The sequence below is a fragment of the Lemur catta genome, chromosome 13 (assembly GCF_020740605.2).
Source record: "Lemur catta isolate mLemCat1 chromosome 13, mLemCat1.pri, whole genome shotgun sequence".
Classification (NCBI taxonomy): Eukaryota; Metazoa; Chordata; class Mammalia; order Primates; family Lemuridae; genus Lemur; species Lemur catta.
Window position 1 is genome coordinate 43,499,137 of NC_059140.1, and position 19,034 is coordinate 43,518,170.

A 19,034-nucleotide genomic window follows, 5' to 3' on the forward strand; every position below is an offset into this window, starting at 1 on the left:
TTGATTGCTGAAGAATTTGAATTGAGTTTTCATTACCCACTTCTGAACAATTTACTCTAAGATCCAGACAGTATTGAGCTAATGAGTTTGAATTTATATTGAACCTTAACTGTCTTCATGAAGTAAATGGAAAAAAATCATGGCAGTAACTAAGTATTCTTCATTAAAAACTATGTCGTAGAGGTTTTACAATGAGGCTTTTAGCACAGCTAACGCATTAAATTGGAGTTTTACCAACTTTGCTGTTTCCATGCATATTATATGAAAGTATGGTATCTTTTCTTTTTAAGAAATAAAAAACGCATAAGCTGACAAGGATATTACAGAAGTTTTCTTGAAGTGGATAGTTTGTGTAGTCAACAGATTCAGTTAAGAAATAAATTAATATTAAGTTAATTTAATTTGGAGGCATATCTAAATTAAAATGATTTATAAACACCTTCCAGTGAGTACTTTAAGATGTTTCAAGATCTAATTCAATCTAAGACATTGCCTCCAGTATTGAAGTGTAGGTCCTCAGATGTGTGGTTTTGACTTTAACACTGATATTGAGACAATCATAAATTTATATTTCTCTTTATTTGAAAACAAGTGATGTATTTATTCACACACATGTGTATGCACGTTTAATTTTTTGAGTTGGCATTATTACCTTTTCTAAAGTGTTTTTTTGTGTTCTCTGTACAATGTCTAACCAAGTTGGGCATCCAATGGTTTTCTTTTTAGGAGTTGCTGTGGAATTGTTAGGCACTTTAACTCTAAAAGGCAACTAGGATACCATTTACTACAAGGATAACTTTCCATTCTATAATCATCAGTGTGCTTCAGTTCCAAGGAGTAATTAATTATCTAATTATACAATAGAACCCATTTAATATTAAGTTGGGTAGTCAAACAGGATTAGACTCCACAAACAGGTTAAAAAATACAGAACTATTACCTTCTAAAAACTTAAGATCCTATCTAAGAAATAGAAAATCAAAAAGAAAATACAGTTTGGGGGACATTAACTTACTTCAGCTTATTTCCCTAGAAATCAGTTTGCCAGTCTCCAGATGTGATGTATTTTATTTAAACCTCATTTCAAATGAGTCATTGGAAGCTTTGGACTAATATTATATCCAAATAATTTATATTCATTCCCCACAGGCAGCAGTGATGGTTCTTGGGATAAGGAAACACTGCACTCTTCCCCCTCCCAGGGGTCTCAGGCTTCTGTTACCCATCCCCGCATGCCTGGAGCACATAGCCTTCCAGTTAGTCATCCTCTCAGACATCTTCAGCACAGCCACCTTCTGCCAAATGGTACGATGGCATTTTTTAGCACGAAAAACGGTAGTTTAAAAAAAAATTCTGTAATTATCAGATGGTAAAATAGTATATAATAAAGAATATACTATATTTACATAGCTAATTGGGATAAATTAAACTCTAGTATTTTAGAAAAGATTTATATTAATCAGAGGAATAATATATTAATAGCAAAGAACTGACTGTTTGTATTAAACACACGAAGAGTGGTAATATGATGAACCATGGCACCAAACTGTAAGCCTGATTTCCCTGAGATGACAGTGTTACTGCATACAAAGAGGAAAAATATTTTTTCTTTGACTGCCATTGTTAGAATCCTTTTGAATATTTCAATTTCTAATAATTTATGTCCTTAATGACTTTAATAAGTGAGATATATCACACTTCACAGTTTTATTTGGAACAGAGCAATGATGTTATATGTGTGTTTTTTATAGGACTGGAACTTCCTTTTATGATGATGCCCCACCCTCTAATTCCTGTCAGCCTACCTCCAGCGTCTGTCACCATGGCAATGAGCCAGATGAACCACCTCAGCACCATTGCAAATATGGCGGCAGCAGCACAAGTTCAGAGTCCCCCATCCAGAGTTGAGACATCCGTTATTAAGGTAATTGTTGTCTAATAAAATTGTTTTGGTGTGTTCATCTTAAGCCACCATCTTCTAGTCCATTTTTCTTATTTCCTGAGTAAATCTCAACTCTAAAAAGCTGAGTGATAGTAAATAGATTATGAGAAAAAGCACATGTAGCAAGAACCCTCCCCTCAGGGATACAATATTTAAGGAGGCTGGGATTATATTACATTCTCTATTATAACTGTTAAGAGAGAGAAGAAAATAGAACATTCAATGATATAGTTCATATAATGTATATTCAACATGTATAGCTATGCATATGTGTGTATGTGGTATTATGAGCCTTTAGGTGTAGAGAACCGGAAGACTAGAAGGGTTAAATTCTGCCACTTACTAGCTGTGTCACTTGGGGCATGCACCTCATCTTTCTGATTGTATTCAATATCTAAAAAAATTGATAACACAGTGTAGATGCAAACACTAAAAGAAATAATAAAATTGAAAGTTTTTGTAAATTCAAAAATACACTGTCGGCCGGGCACGGTGGCTCACGCCTGTAATCCTAGCACTTTGGGAGGCCGAGGCAGGTGGATTGTTTGAGCTCAGGAGTTTGAGGCCAGCCTGAGCAAGAGCGAGACCCCGTCTCTACTAAAAAAAGGTAGAAAGAAATTAGCTGGACATCTAAAAATATGTATAGAAAAAATTAGCTGGGCATGGTGGTGCATGCCTGTAGTCCCAGCTACTAGGGAGGCTGAGGCAGTAGGATCGCTTAAGCCCAGGAGTTTGAGGTTGCTGTGAGCTAGGCTGACGCCATGGCACTCACTCTAGCCCGGGCAACAAAGTGACACTCTGTCTCAAAAAAAAAAAAAAAAGAAAATGAGGATTTTTATGTCTTAAAATGTGTGCCAACACCTACCCAGTCATAGAGATATCACACTTTTCTCTCGGGGCAAATATTTTCAGAAATGCTGCTACAGGCAGATTAAAGGAAGTTGTGGATTTTGAATGTGGAGTAGTAAAGTAAATGGTAACCATAGTGGCTATGTAGGGAACAATGCCTCAAATTGAGAATGACTACAGAAAGTAAAAGTTGGTAATTTTTATTGCCACCATCAAAGTGAAATTCAGTTCGCTATTGTGGAAGTACAGAAAGGCCATTTTCCAGCCCTTTTCTTGTAAGACAGGCCATCCGTGTAGTTTCAAATTTGACATTGACAGGCAAAGATTATAGAAAGTATACACATTTCAAGAAATGCATGAGACAGTTCTAATAATTTTGGGTGCTTGAAGACATCTACAAAACCTGAGAAAATTCAAGGGAGAAGCCTCATAGAGTAAGGGTGAAGAAGATGTTCTCTATGAAGTCCTAAATATTAGGGAGAACATGATAATAAATCAACCTGAATTTATGTATTAGTAGACTGCATAGCACAAGAAGTATTTAGTAAATGCACATATAGATGTTATTTAAATTTAGTTTTGGGGAACTTTTTATTTTCCTCAAAGAAAATGGTTGAGTCCTATGTTGAACAGCATGGAGCCCACATGAGTAATTAGAATGGTGCCTGCATGTTGGTTTGACTGAGAAGATTCTAAGCATGAAGGCTGATTGAAAGTGGAATGTTATATACCAAAAATTTACCCCCATATGCAAGAAGGATAAAACAACAGGAGAAATAGCCTTTGAAGAGACAGTAGAACTTTGATAGATAGTCCATGTTCTGGAATATACCATTTACATTATTTTTGTGAGTAATGACAAGAATTAAGATTAAAATTAACCTAAATGCCAATGGCAATAAGAATATGTAAGACAGAAGTAAAAACATAGCTCTTAGAGCTTCAAAACAGCTTTAAAAAGAATATTCTAAAAATATTATTTTTGGTACCTGTTTCTATAAAAGAAGCTCCAACAATTTTCTCATTAGCATATTCACACCAGTACACAAAATGGAGCAGGGTCCTAGTCCACAAGCTGATGTCCTTGGGTGACATCCACTCTGTGCTGGTTTTTGTACAGCTCGTGAGTTAAGAATGGTTTTGCATTTTTAAGTGGTTGGGGGGAAAAGGAAATAAAAAAAGAATAATGTTTCATGACACAGTGAAAATCATATGAAATTCAAAATTTAGTTTTTGTAACTGGTGTGTATTTTTTTAGACATAACCACACGTTAGTTTACATGATGTCTGTGGCTACTTTCTTTTACAGAGGCAGAGTGAAATAGTTGTTATCCAGCCCTTTATAGAAAATGTTTGTCAGTCACTGCATTAGACATTTGATTAAGTCAAACCTCTGTGAATCTTAGGCTGTGGAAAAATGTGACAGCTCAAACTAAACTCTCAAACACTGTAGAGCCAGGTAGAAAAGAAATGAAAACCATTGAGAATTTGGAGTTGAAAAAAATTAAATGCATTGAGGAAAATAAAACTAGATAGGGGAAGATTGTACCACTATGACATTGTTATTTGTTTTAAATGCAAGCCTGCGTGAGAGATTCTGCTAAAATATTGAACATAGGCGTTGTATGGCCAATTGTCTTAGACTACTAGAAATATTTTAGTAAGATAATTTTAAGGAGGAATTGGACATATACTCTTTAGAGAATAATTTTAATTTTAATCCCTAGTAGCTAAATGTCTGTGGGGATATATTAAATAGTTATAAACTCTGTACCTGTATTAGTCTGCTATGTGTCAATGAGGCTCATATATTTTTACTGTTTAACATTCATTGAACATGAGGTAACATAGACTTGAGATGTTACACATTATGTGATCCACCTTCCCACATAGCAGAGAAATAATTCCTATGTTCTCCTTATCCATTTTTAAATATCGAAGCTTTTGTAGAATGCTTATTCTATTTTCAGCAAATTTAAGAGTGAGGAATTTATTCATTAATCAAATTAAAGTTTGTACCTCAATAGCTTCAACCTTAACATCATTATATTTTCTTGGAAGAAAAATGTCTACTAATTCTGTGTTCTAGTCATTTGAACATTTTAAGTTCTCTATTTTAGTACACATAGTGTTTCTTTCTGCAGATCAAATATTCTAATTTCCTCTGACCATTCTCATCAAGCTTTTGGGTTGATCTCTTTTTTTAAAAAAGGCTTTCCCCACATACATACTCTAGAAGTGAACTGGGTAGTGAAGAGACACTAGAACTAACATAAACCTCAATTTGGACTATAGTCTATAAATGTATTCATAATTCTTCAGTTTTTTTGGTAGCTGAATATATGACTCAATAAATCTCATGCTTTTTTGACATAAAATTCTGTTAAGCCAATTCTTCATCTTCTACTTGTATTAGGGATTTTTGTTTATCCTACATTAAATTTTTAAATTTCCAATCCATTGATTTAAGGTCTGTAAGTACTTTGGAGTGTTAACTCCCCAAACTATCACATTAGCTATTTATGCCATCTTTGTGTTATTTCCAGATTTTAAAAGGATATATTCCTTTATTACTTTAAATCACTGAGTAAAATAAACACTATAAATCAAGAAATCAATTTCTCTTGTCATCAGAGAATTTCTAATAGGTTGAGATGTTCTACTAATTGATTCTCTTTAGGTACCATTCATTATGTAACCCTGAATCTCTCTGAATAAATCAATATTTTTCTCACTTTTTATTTAATAAATTTCCCAATGTTATAAGGATTTTGAGGAAAAGATTCTTGCTGAAACAGAAATAAGATTGAAAAGAAGAAAGACAGCATATGTTAGTGGTTTAAAGCATGAATTCTGGAGGAAGACTTCTTGGATTTATATTTCAATTCACTACTTCTGAGTCATGTGACAAATTATTTAATATATGTATATTTGTTTCCTTCTCTGTATGATGGAGGTGATAACAATTGTACCTCATTCGGTTGTCATAATAATTAAATTAGTATTTTATAAAATTTTTAGAAGTCTTTGTATACCAACATCACTTTCATCTTATCACTAGTTTTGTTTTGCCCTTAAGTATTCACAATCATCCATTTAAAAATAAGTTCTCGAATTTTGCAGGGAATAACTGTCGAGCTTGTGAAATATAATCACAATTCTATAGGGAGACCTCTTTCTCTCTCTCTCACTCTCTTTTTTTTGTTCAGCCTTTTTTACCTAAAAAAAGTGTTGTACTTTAAATTCTTTTACTGAAGACTTTTGGGATTTTTAGTGCATAGTATGCAAAGTCAATTTTTAAATGCATTTTTAGATGTCATTTTTCTTCAGAGATAATGTAGAATTGCTTTTGAGAAATTTAACAACATCCAAATTATTCTACATTGTTGAATAAACATCTTTCCTCTCAGGCCACATTATAGAGTTTTCCAAGAATAGGAAATATGAGAGGGAGAAAGAGAGAGACTTTTTGAAATTTTGAAGTTTTCATTTAAAGAATTAAATATTGAAAAAGCATTTACAATGCAATTAATAATTATTCATTGCCTAATACATTCCTTTAAAGCAAGTTCTTCAAATCTTATATTAACAAGACTTTACTTGCATGAAGTTTAAAATGTGAAAAGATTATAAAAATTAGAACTAGAATGACCTACTTCTCAAAATGGATTAAAATCTTAGAGCAATATACATCTCATGTTTGTTTTTAGTTGCAGAATAGTTTATTCTCTTGACAAACATAAATAACTCTGGATGTGTGCATCACTTTTGGACATAATTTTTTCTCAAAAGACTATTTCATATAGTTTTGCTTGAATTTAAAAAAATAGGTAAATATGTTCTCTTTAAGTTTATTAGAATTTTGATATTAAATATTAAAAGAGAATGCTAACAATTAAAAGGCAACATTACAACAAAATCACCACTAACGATACAACAATGTATTGAGACAAATCACATGTTTAAATCCCTGATCTTATAATAATACTTAAAAATCCTTATTATTCATATTTGGAGCATTCTAGGGAATTGATTCTTTTAAAGGACAAGAAAGGTTTAAATAAAGGATAAATAAATGGAAAGGATCAGCATTTTTCCTGACTTTCTGATACAGACTGAACCTAAGGATAACTAAATAATTCATGAAGGAACTTTACAGTCACAGAAATCTTCTAGCAAATAAATGCATGCAAAATGATAATGTCACCAAATTGAAAGTCCTAGTTAAGTGATGAATCTCGGCCATGACCATTAATGATGGTTGACACCATAAAAGGCAACCAACCAAACATTACACACTCCTAATGGAAGCATGCAATGCCATCTCTGAAGTAGTCATGCCCCCAGATCAACTTGAACCAAACCTCCAGATGTAACTGCAGGAAATTCAGGGGACACAGGAACATAGAGATACATCAGATCCATTAAAGAAACCACAGATGAGAGGTTCATAGTGGTGGTGGCCTTAAGAACATATATTGTGCCTTATTAGATAAAAGTTTGGCTGTAAACATTTGCCATATACAGAACTAATGATGCCAGTAATGGCATTGCTGGCCAAATAGGGATTTACCTTTCTCTCCTGCTTTCGTCCCTTTACCACACCTCTCTTGGTTGTGGGAAAGGAAGAAGCTCTACATTTTAATTAAATGCTAGTATTTATTATTACAGAGGGATGAATTATAATTCCTGAGTCGTGATTTTATTTTACTGCTTATATTTTGCTGGTAATATAAAGTGGCTTTATATTACCAAGTGGTAATCTGAAAAGTTACAAGGCTACCTGAATTTTCATACAGATGTGGCAAAAATATAGTCTTCTATGACCACAGAGTAAGTTCAGAAAGATAAGGGGAGAGTAAAGTTAGGTTGTCTTTATACTCATAGGGGTTCCTATCAGTTTCACATTTAGCACAATTGAGTATTTCTTGAGTACCATCATCAAAACAAATTTTGAAAGCCATGTAAATTTCCTTTGGAGGCTGAGTTTAGAACTTTGAGCGATAGAGTTTTGATGTTGGCTGCTTGGTCCTCAACCAGATTTAAGTATGTTAGCATCATTTACTATGTCTCTTAGAAGCAATTTTTAGTATTTTTTTAATCCAGAATCTCAATTCTACTGTTAATCTTCTTTGCACCTTTTTCTAGAGCAAAGCAATTTGAATGTCATGCTTAATCAATGTAAATGATTCTGTACTTCACTAATAACATTTACCAGTTTATGATATATGCTCCATGGGGGAATGAATTTTTCTGTTTTGTTCTCTTATGTATAACCAGAGCCCAGTATCCTTCCTGGCACACAGTAAGTGTTCATCAAATACTATTTGAATGAATACATTTATGTCTGTGTTGTCTTAAAGCTCAGGAGTTTTGGTTATATAAAGTGCTGGTCAACTTCATCAATTTGGTAAATTAAATGTTATATCAAGACAACTTATTTAACATTAGAAATGTCTCCATACTTCTATATCATATTCAGTGAGGGAATCTCTAATTTCAAAACATATAAAAATGAAGAGAATTAAAAAGAGAGCAAAATAAATTAAAGCTAAATGGAATAATCCTTTAGAGAAATGACTTGTAATTTTATTTACTCCAAGAAAATATTTTAATTTGATAAAATGCGATGTATTTTTGAGGTGGAGAAGAGACAGCTGAGATAATGCAATTTTTAAAATGGTTAATTAATCACATGTGTAGTTCTGAACAATTTATACTTTTTATTTTAGTGTTTTAGAGTACATTGCTTTTGAGAATTATCCTAGAGACCAATACTTCTTCTTGTACCCAGAGGCAAAAATGCAGCTTTTTCTTTATTGTTCTTCTGTTACCATTAGTTTATTAGTATGACCTTTTTTTCAGTGCAAGGGTACTCCTCTTAAATTTTCATTTATTATTGTGGTGAGTTTTATAAAGATGGAACATTGCAAAAGATTGTGTTTTATTGATTGGTAGAGTTGATGCAGGACTATAAAGCAGTGTGTTGAAGTATTAAATTAAATATTCTTCCTCTCTGTCCTACTTCAGTCTCATCTTGGAGGTTAAAGGGTATTACACAAATGAAATGATAAATCCAGTTTACATAGTTTTCCTATAGACGTTGAACTGCTTCTTGCTTATTATGTCTGAATAAAACTCATTATCTATTTTGTTTCAGTAATAATTATGAGGTTCTCTCCAAAGCAATTCTTTACTGTCTCCATTATTCTCCATCTTATAGAATACTCTGGAAAGGCAAGCATATAAATATGATAAAAGAATTAAGCTGTTGAAATAAATTAATTTATTGTGCAACAATGTATTCAAATCTTACTTGCTCAATGGATTTTACTTTAATGAAATTCTTCAAAGAACAATACATCATGTTCCAAAGATTGAAATTATACATTAAGTGAAATGACTGAATATGTTGTGTTTCAATTTATAGAAAGTTTCAATTGAATAGTTAAGCTTTTAAATCATAAAAATTTGCATACATTAAAATATTTTCTTTAAATAACAGTATTATAGTATTAGGTATTGTCCCTGTATCTTCTGTTCTTAAACACAAAACTACAGTTAAAGTAAAAGTAAGCTAAAGCTTAGTTAAATAATACGATTTTATCTATGCTTATTTACTAAGTCTTAAATTATGTTTTTAAAATGTATTTTACATTAATATTTTAATTGATTTTTTATTTAGTTTACTGTGTGATCTTTAAAGTATTTTGAATGTATAAATGAATTAGTGAATAATTCATAAATTAAAGGAATAACCACAGAAAACTTTGACAAATATATTGGCTAATGAAACATTTTTTCTACTTACCTGGAAAATGTTAAAATAAACAAGGAATGATTTTTAATAGCATAACCATTGTTGCTAGAGTTTTATGCATTAAATATTTAAGCATTTTATTAGTTAAATATCTCAGAAAAAATCATATCCTCAAGCTTTCCATTAGGATCACTAAGAAATCTATTATGACAGAAAACTCAGACTTGCAGAATTATTTCAGAGGGATTGATTTATTTCAAGATTGTACTTTATCTCTGTTCAGCCACACATGTGCCATTGCAAGATCACTAACATAATTAAGAAAAATATTAAAATGTATTGATAGATAAACATTAGTGTGAGTGACCTCATGAATAAAATAGAATGGTTAACTTAGAAAATTCTATTTATGTAAAAATATAGCAATGTTCTATACAAATACATACTATCCATTTCTGTATAATCCAATTATTAACAGTTAGGTGTATTAGGAATTAGCTCTAAAGCTTAGACAAACTGTATGCCTCTTTATTAGAACTTTAAGAAATCAAGGTTAGACCCTTAAGAGTGTATCTTTGGTCATGTGTGCAGTTAACTACAGTATAGCTTCTTAATACATTTATACATAATATAAAGGAGTTCTATATAGTTTTATAAGTCTGTATAATAAATGTACCAATACTCTAGAAAACATGAAATTTAATCTTTTAATGCTATGAACTAGTCAAGATCATCTTTTGATGTGTGATTGCAAGATTTGATATGAGCCTTAGTGCCATTTGAAGCTGCTTCATAGTTTAGGGTAGGGATCAATGTTAAGAAAAAGATTTTTAATCCCAAATACTTTAAATTATAATTAGAAGACAAGAAGTAACTTTAGGCATCTAGATGTGGATTCTCTGCTCTTTTAAATCATATTTGTGTTTTTTTCTGAAAAATTTAGGACATTTGTTTGCCATCTGGATTAAAGACCTTAGACATTTTAGAAGCTCATGCTTCATTTATTTAGTTTGGAAAGTAACTGATAATGTGTTCATTTTTCATGTTAATTTAGGTGTAGATTTAAAATATTTTAATCTGCAAATTGTGCAGTTGGATGTCATCTTTCTTTAGTATCCTAGAGTGTAACAAATGCATGATATGCCATAACTTCCCTGAAAAAATTATCTGGGGTGTATGTATTTGTCTTCCTCCCTCCCTACCTCTGTTTCTTCTCTCCCCATCTCTCTCTCTCTCTCTCTCTCTCTCTCTCTCTCTGTCTCTGTCCCCTCCCTTGTCTTTTGCTCATTTGTAGTCTTCAAGTGGAACGAACCCCATATGACTTAAGTTGGAAAATATATTGCGTGTAGCTTACCTATATATCAGTCAATTTTGCTATTTCCAGAAAGTAGGGAGCTTAATTCGTAACCTCTGATTAATTAAGGTAAAGGGTTAATGCTTTTTAGTACAATACTGACAATACAGCTGTCCTTCAGGGGGACCAATTATTGTCTTTTACAGAAGCCAATCCACAAGTTAGACTAGTCCAAAAGCTCCTAATGCTCAACAAGTTATCATGACAACAAGATTCTAATGTGCATTGCAACTTTTGAGAGTAGAATTTAGTTGACAATTTTTCCCCCCTTTTTTTTTCTTTACAATATTGTTTTGTCATAAAGTTTCTTATATCACTATTTTTTTTTTGTTTGTTTAATTTCATGGAACATATTTTAGGAAACCATTTATGGAATGGATTTGGGAAAAGGGCTTGGCCATTTTTTCTGGTTATTTTCATTTTATTTGTCAGACTCCTCAAAAATGAAGCCTCAGCATATCTGTTGAAAATGTTTATTGATAAGGTACAGCATTGAAAAATTAAAAGAGTATGAGAAAAGTGGTGCTCAATCTTGGTTGCATATTAAAATCACCTGGAAAGTCTTTAAAAAATACTGAAGTCTGGGCCCCATTTTAGACCTAGTATATTAGTTTCCAAAAGAACCACAAACTGGATGGCTTATAGCAATAGAGATTTATTCTCTCAAATTATTGGAGTCTAGAAGTTCAAAATCAAGATGACAGCAGGGCCATGCTCCCTATGAGATTACAGGCAGAATCCTTCCTTGCCTCTTTGTAGCTGCTGGTGGGGACTGGCCATTCTTGGCATTCCTTGGTTTGTAGCTGCATAACTTCAATCTGTGCCTCCAGTTTGACATTCTTCCCTCCTATCTTCACAACATCTTCATATAAATCCACCAGTCATGTTGGATTAAGAGCCACCACTCAAGTATGCCCTCATCCTAAATAATTACATTTGCAAAGACCCCATTTTCAAATAAATTCATATTCACAGGTACCAGAGGTTAGGATTTCAACTTGTCTTTTTTTGTGGACCCAATTGAGCCATAACATTCAGTAAATCAGAATCTCTGGGAGTGAAGCCCAGGCATAAGCACATTTAAGAACTTGCCAGATGATTCTGCTGTACAGCAGGGTTTTAAACCATCACGAGGCTAATGAAATCACTATGACCAAAGACCTGCATTACCCTCATTCTCACTGCTAGTACAAAACCTTGAGCCTCCTCTTTGTTTTCCATATTAAGTTAACCATTGTTGTTGTGGAAAAATTAGCTTCCTATGGGCCAATTACATTTTAGAACCTTTTCCTCTTTTAATATTTACATCTTTTCACCTGAATAAGGAATAATATACTTATTTCTTGTATAGAAATTTATTTCTACACTTTTAAATATTTATTAATTAGTGTAAAGACAGTTTATCAAGGCCTATGTCTGCTTATTTATTTCTACACTTTTAAATATTTATTAATTAGTGTAAAGACAGTTTATCAAGGCCTATGTCTGCTTATTTATTTCTACACTTTTAAATATTTATTAATTAGTGTAAAGACAGTTTATCAAGGCCTATGTCTTGTTACTAAAAGTAGAAAATATTAACAAATGGGTACTTTCTTAATCTGTAACTCCATTTATAATAGTTCATTGGAAGCATTTATGCAGGTACTTGCATATTAGTCTAATGGGGAAGGTACAGAGCTTAGTCAGTGGGGGAGGTATGGAGTGAGACGTGAGTATTAACATAACACTCATTGTATATATGAGGAAACACAGTACCAAATTTCTCTGGGACACAACTGATACATATTTCACAAATTCTCCCTTAATACATTTGTGTGGCTGAATTGTAGCAAGGGTGGTAGGTAGTGTGAGAATTATTTAAATCAAAGAAGAATATTTCAATGTTAAATAATAATCCATTTCCACTATGCCTTAAAATGTGATTATCTGAGTATGTCCACAGCAATGCCATGATGAAATAGTTGTTAATTCCTTTGGTATTATTATTAATATTATTGGTCAGTCATGTTGATAATTTGCGTGCTAAATGATTCTTAGATGCTTGCTGAAAGAAGAGAATACATTTAAAGATTTCTGCAAAATAATAAGGACCTAGAATTGAATCCTGCTTTGTTCTCGTAATTCATTGCTGTTTAATGGGTTCCTACTCAGATATTTTTGCTTGTATTCTTTGGGCTCACTTTTTGTCCAAAGAGGGGATTGACATTTACCACTGCTGCAGGGCTGCTTACCCATGGAACTATAATTTCATAAATGGTCTTTCCCTTTGGCTTTGCTCAAGGCAGAAGATGTCTTTTAGTACGGTTAAATACTGATGAAATAATGTTTATTTTCTTCACATTTCTTATTGCACTAAGAAAAATCAACATTCATGAAGCAAAGATCCATTGAACTTTACCTCTTTTCTCCCCTCCCCTCCCGTGATGGTGCAGGAGCGTGTTCCCGACAGCCCCTCGCCTGCCCCCTCTCTGGAGGAGGGCCGGAGGCCTGGCAGTCACCCATCATCACATCGCAGCAGCAGCGTGTCCAGCTCCCCAGCACGGACCGAGAGCTCTTCTGACAGAATCCGTAGGTCTCATACTTTCACTTGTCACCAGTTTAAACTTTATTAGATGCAGCTGGCTTTTCTAATCAAAATGCCCTCATTCCAAATAGATCTCAGACGTCTCATGTTCTGAAGCTCTGTAGCAATAGCCATCTCTCAAAATTATGTTTCCCAGTTTGCAGTATCATGAGGTATGATACTACATTAACAGGTTCTGATATAAACGCCCTGTCTTTGATGTCCCACATAAAGATTTGAGCTATGAAACAGAGAGAGTAAGTAAGCTTCTAGATTAGTTTCTGAAGTAAACAGGACCGGTTCTCAAATATCTTATGTCTAGGGATATTGTTCATGGATTATTCAACTTTGTTCCTTGAACCCCGCCTTTGATATTTTTGTAATTCATTAGTTTTTAAAATTCATTATTGCATTAATGAAGATATCCACAAAGAGGAATAAAAGAAATCAAATTCAAAATGATAGATTTTTTAAAAAATATTTCTTAGTCATTCAGATGATCAATGGATTGAAGAATTTGAAGTTGACCAAATTTTAGGTTTCAGTAACAATCAGTAATGCATATTATTGTCATATATTTTTATTATTAAAATTTAAAAAGTGGGGCTGTATTTTATTTCATCTTATTTTCACAATACATAATGTTAGTCCTCATAGCCAAGAAAATTCAGACTAAAGTTAAAATGCTGTTCATTTAACAGGTGATTTTGTGTCTGTCTGAAAATCTAAGATTATTTTTCCAATAAAATAAATATATTAAAAGAGAATAGCTTGGTTTTTAAAATCAATATTTATTGTATTTTTCTAGGATTTAGTTATTATTTTATGAAATTATGTTTATAGTATAAATATTATCTAATTACACAAAATTTATGAGTTATTTTGTTGTTGAGAGGATCTTCATAATAGGAAAACATTTCCTAGACAGTGTCTTTATAGGTTATAAAGGAATATTAGTATAAAGCAAAAATTATTAATCTGGGAGCAATTGAAGTGGATAATTTAATGATTATATTAAATTCCATGTAATAAAATTATAAATAAAAATAGGCAATTATTGACAATTATATAGTTCAATATAGTAGCAAATATAAATACTTGATTTGGCCTGATTAAAACATATTCTCTTAATTTTATAAACTACCTCAGAACATTTTTCAAATAAAATATTTCCACATGCTTTTATGCTATGCTGACAGTAGAGTCAGAAATTTAATAGTGAATATTGATTTTAATTCTAATGTTTTTATAAGATATTATCATTGAAAAGGTGCTGTCCTATACAGAAAAAGAATTTCTTCATAATACTTAAGTGGAAATGATGGACAGATTGGAGAAGATTTAAAAGAGTTTTGTTACACATTATGTTATTTTATTAATGATCATATTCTATTTTATTCTTGATAGAAACAGATTGTATTCTTTTTTATTCTTGATTATATTCTTTTTTATTCTTATTTTTTATTCATTTTTGGATGTATGAGCTAATATCATTGTTGAAATGGAATTATATACATATGCACACTCATACATATATATGTGCATATATGTATATTTAGCTTTAATGTCATTTAAAAATAATTTTAGAATAACAGAAAATTTTCAAATAAAATATAAATAATTCTGACTCATTAATCAATCAAGTAATCTCTCTGAAAGAGATATGTCCATAAAGGCAAAATATCATCTAGTGGTGCTATCATACATATAAAGTTTCTTTACCTAAATTCCTCACTGTTTATTTTCTACAAACAAGTAATTTTTTTTACATAACCACAGAAAAATGATCAAAATCAGGAAAATGACATTATTAGAGTACTAAAATCTGAACTGTAAATTTTAGTACTATAAATTTAGAATCCAAATTTCACCTGTATTCCCATTAATCATTTAATTGCAAAGTATTTTTTTTTCTTGTTCCAAAAGCCCATCCAGGATCACACATAATTAGTTGTCATATCCTCTTAGTTTTCTTTAATCTGGAACTGTTCCTTAGTCCTTTTTGTCTTTCAGTATGTTAACATTTTTTAAAAGTACAGGCCATTTATTTTGTGGAATGTCCCTCAGTTTGGATTTTCTTGATGTTTCCTCTTGATTAGACTTAAGTTATAGATTTTGGGGAGGAATCATATAGCTGTGATACTGTATCCTTCTAGTGAATCATTTCAGGAGACATATATTTTTACAATACTAGTGAGAACTTTATCACTTTGGTAAGTTGGTAACTACCAGGTTTTTCTACTGCAATGCTACTTTTTAAAAAAAACTTCTGTGGACAGTAATATCTTGACAGGAGATATCTTAAGGCTATGCAAATATTCCATTCTTCATCAGACTTTAACTTACTAATTTTCCCTGAAAAAATTATTGCTAGGCCAGATAGCAGTGGCTCACACCTGAAATGCTAGCACTTTGGGAGGCCAAGGCAGGAGGATTGTTTAAGGCCAGGAGTTGGACACCAGCCTGGAGCAACATAGTGACAGCCTGTCTTTACATAAAAATAGAAAAATTATCCTGGCTTGGTGGCACGTGCCTGTAGGCCTAGCTATTTGGGAGGATCAGGTAGGAAGATTACTTGAGCCTGGGAGTTTGAGGTTGCAGTGAGCTATAATGATGCCACTGCACTCCAGCCCAGGCAATAGAGCAAAACCCTGTCTAAATAAATGAATGAATAAATAAATAAATAAAAATAGTTATTACTAATGGTCATTGCTAAATGGCAGTTCATAATATATTCTTATTATATTTTAAAAATTTATATTTTCCAGAGAAAGTATTTAGGAATGATTATTTTTCCTCTAATTTTGCACAAAACCATGATTTTCATAGGCAATTTGTTAAGTAAATTTATTGATTGGATTATGAAAATTGAGTGAGTGTTTGGTCCTCTACTTTATCATTACATTAGTGACAGATTACTGTTAATAGTTCCAGAGATCTATTTTGTTTAATGGTCACTTTTATTTTCAAGTTTGAGTTCAAAAGCATTTTTTTAAAGAAATACTTTGATATCTATGAAATTTTGTGTTTTATTGGCTACAATAGAATGGAAATATTGAAACCATGATTGCAGTGCCCTTAACTTGTGGAAAATTGTATTTGCCCTTTCAGGTCACTAGAATATTATCTATTAAATTATAACTTCATAGTGTTAAAGAGCTCCATAGTGTTAACTTTGTAGTTCTTGCAGAATTAAGGAAGATTATATGCTGGAAAGAGAATCTGATACAATAGATTAAAAGAGTGAATACTTCATTAGTACTGATCATACTGGTATAGCCATTCAAAAGTATCCTAGCTATTTAAAAAAATAATTTATGCAAAGTAAAAATAAAGCGAAATGATGTCTTTTTTTAATATTATCTGCTTATCCTCAAGAATTGTCACAATTATCAATTCTCATAGTGTTTTTAAGGATAGATTGTAACTTTAAAGTTAGACCATTACATTATATTTACTTCTGAGTCCAAAAGAGTTATATTGATTTATTTGAACCTTGTGTGTTATGGTGTTTTGTGTTTATTCTTTTGTTTCGGGTTTAACAGCTGTCCATCAGAATGGGTTGTCCATGAATCAGATGCTAATGGGCTTATCACCAAATGTACTCCCTGGGCCCAAAGAGGGCGATTTGGCTGGTCATGACATGGGACATGAGTCGAAAAGGATGCATATTGAAAAAGGTAATATATGATTATGTGGCCTTGTTTTTTCCTGTTCAATTTATGAAGTAGATTTTAATCACAGAATTAGGTATATCTCTATATTATGTAAAAATAGCATACAAATACTTTAAAAACCTAGAATATTAAGTAAAAATTATGCCTATTCAACAAAAAAAGAAGTATGAATGAAGACCTGCTGCATTTCTCTTATACAACAGGTAAGTTGCAATTTAATACCCCCTATATTTAAAAGAGAGGAGAATTGTTTGTCCCAATTGTTATCTCTTAGTTCCTAAAGGTCTGTTGTGTGTCTTTCTCAGTGCCTTTAGAGTTACTATTATTTTACTTAGCATGAGAGAACAATAACAATATACCAAGAATTACTGTAAATCTTTGTTGGATTAAAAGACATGTGATCTTTGGACCAATAAGAAAATAGAAACAAATTTTATAAGTCATTGTATTAGTAGGTGTTTCAGAGTGTATGTAACAAATAACAAAGACCCGGATAGTGCAAAGCTACAAAAGTTTGCTACTTATGTTTTGTTAGCATCAACCTAATCCATTTTCACAGGCAAAAATGTATATTTTCATGCCCTATTTCATGAAGTTATATCATGAAGAAATTGAAATATTATTCTAGTTTGCATATTAGAAATGTAATCTGGTGGGTGCAAATATGTATTTTCACATCGTAAGTGTTGAACTGTGAATGTAGAAGCCCCTCTACTTCTGTTTTCATTTTAACTTAGTATTTTCAAATTTTATAAATGTAGATTGGGTACTTTGCCTATCTTTTTTACATATCTATCAAATAATCAGTTTTATAAATAAGAATTATTTCTTTCAAAAATATACAAAGGGCACAATTAATTGGTTGTCAAAAAGGAAAATGTATAAAGTTGGGTATTTAAATAATGAAATAGAAATAAAGGCATGGAACGAGATTAAGTTAAGGAGGATCAACTTCCTCCCACCCCAGAAGAACTACTCACAAAAAAGTAAAAATGCTTGCATAAAACATTTTCCATTCAATGTGAAAATAGGTTGGCTAAGTCCCTTAGGCTTAGGGAGAAAAAAATACAATATTTCTACAGTTCAGATTATCTACACTATAAAATGTCAATGAGAAAATGGCAATCCTTTCTAGATACTAACATGTTAAAATCTAGACATAATTGAGAAATAGCATTAAGGAAATATTCTAATTATTCATTTTGAAATTTGATATCAAGTGTTATTACTAAGTGTGCTATGAACAATGCATGACTAGGCCAGATAGTCTCTAAATTTCTCATTTGAATTTTTTCACAAGCTCTTCTTCAACAATGAGGAAAAATGTTATTGACATTATGCAGTATATATATTTTGACATATACCGTTTACATTTAATCAAAAACTCCTCCTGCATAGCAATACTATGAAAATTAGCATAGTTATAAAATGTAAAGTTTTACCAAAGATTCCAGTTTTAAGTAATGATATTTAAATACAATAATTGATTGTATGAGTTAAGCAGTCATTGTCTACAAGGGTTCAGGAAAAGAATAAAGCCCTACAGAAAATTACTTGAGTGACTCTTTTCAAATTTCCCATGGATGCTATTTATCCAGTTTAACTTGAGATGCATAAGAGGGAAGTTAATTTATGATATACAATGGATGTCAGGGTATTAGGGCTTAATTTTCTTGCAGAACCCTGGTGGAGAAGGGCTTGGAGACAAATGTTAAAGTTCAGAGATGGTAGTGAAGAGAACAGCAAAGGCACAATTAGAACCATTATTGGAATAATGAATCTCACTGGAATTTTTGGTGGAGAGCTTCATGCATCCTTATGCTTCAAACTGAGTGGACCTATACTTTGCATAATTATTTATTTTTTATAAGTCATGAGTGTAATCT

The 19,034-nt window shown here is 31.9% G+C and overlaps 1 protein-coding gene across 2 annotated transcripts in view; it reads left to right on the plus strand.

Annotated features, from left to right (window-relative positions):
• DACH1 (dachshund family transcription factor 1) overlaps positions 1-19,034 on the plus strand; it is a 401,211-nt gene that overhangs the window by 271,968 nt on the left and 110,209 nt on the right. The window contains exons 4-7 of one of the 2 annotated variants that reach the window (XM_045567619.1): positions 1,150-1,305; positions 1,752-1,924; positions 13,341-13,476; positions 17,017-17,151. In XM_045567619.1, coding sequence (XP_045423575.1) covers positions 1,150-1,305; positions 1,752-1,924; positions 13,341-13,476; positions 17,017-17,151 — 600 coding nt within the window. The remainder of the gene's footprint in view (positions 1-1,149; positions 1,306-1,751; positions 1,925-13,340; positions 13,477-17,016; positions 17,152-19,034) is intronic. The other variant, XM_045567618.1, reaches the window with a different exon arrangement.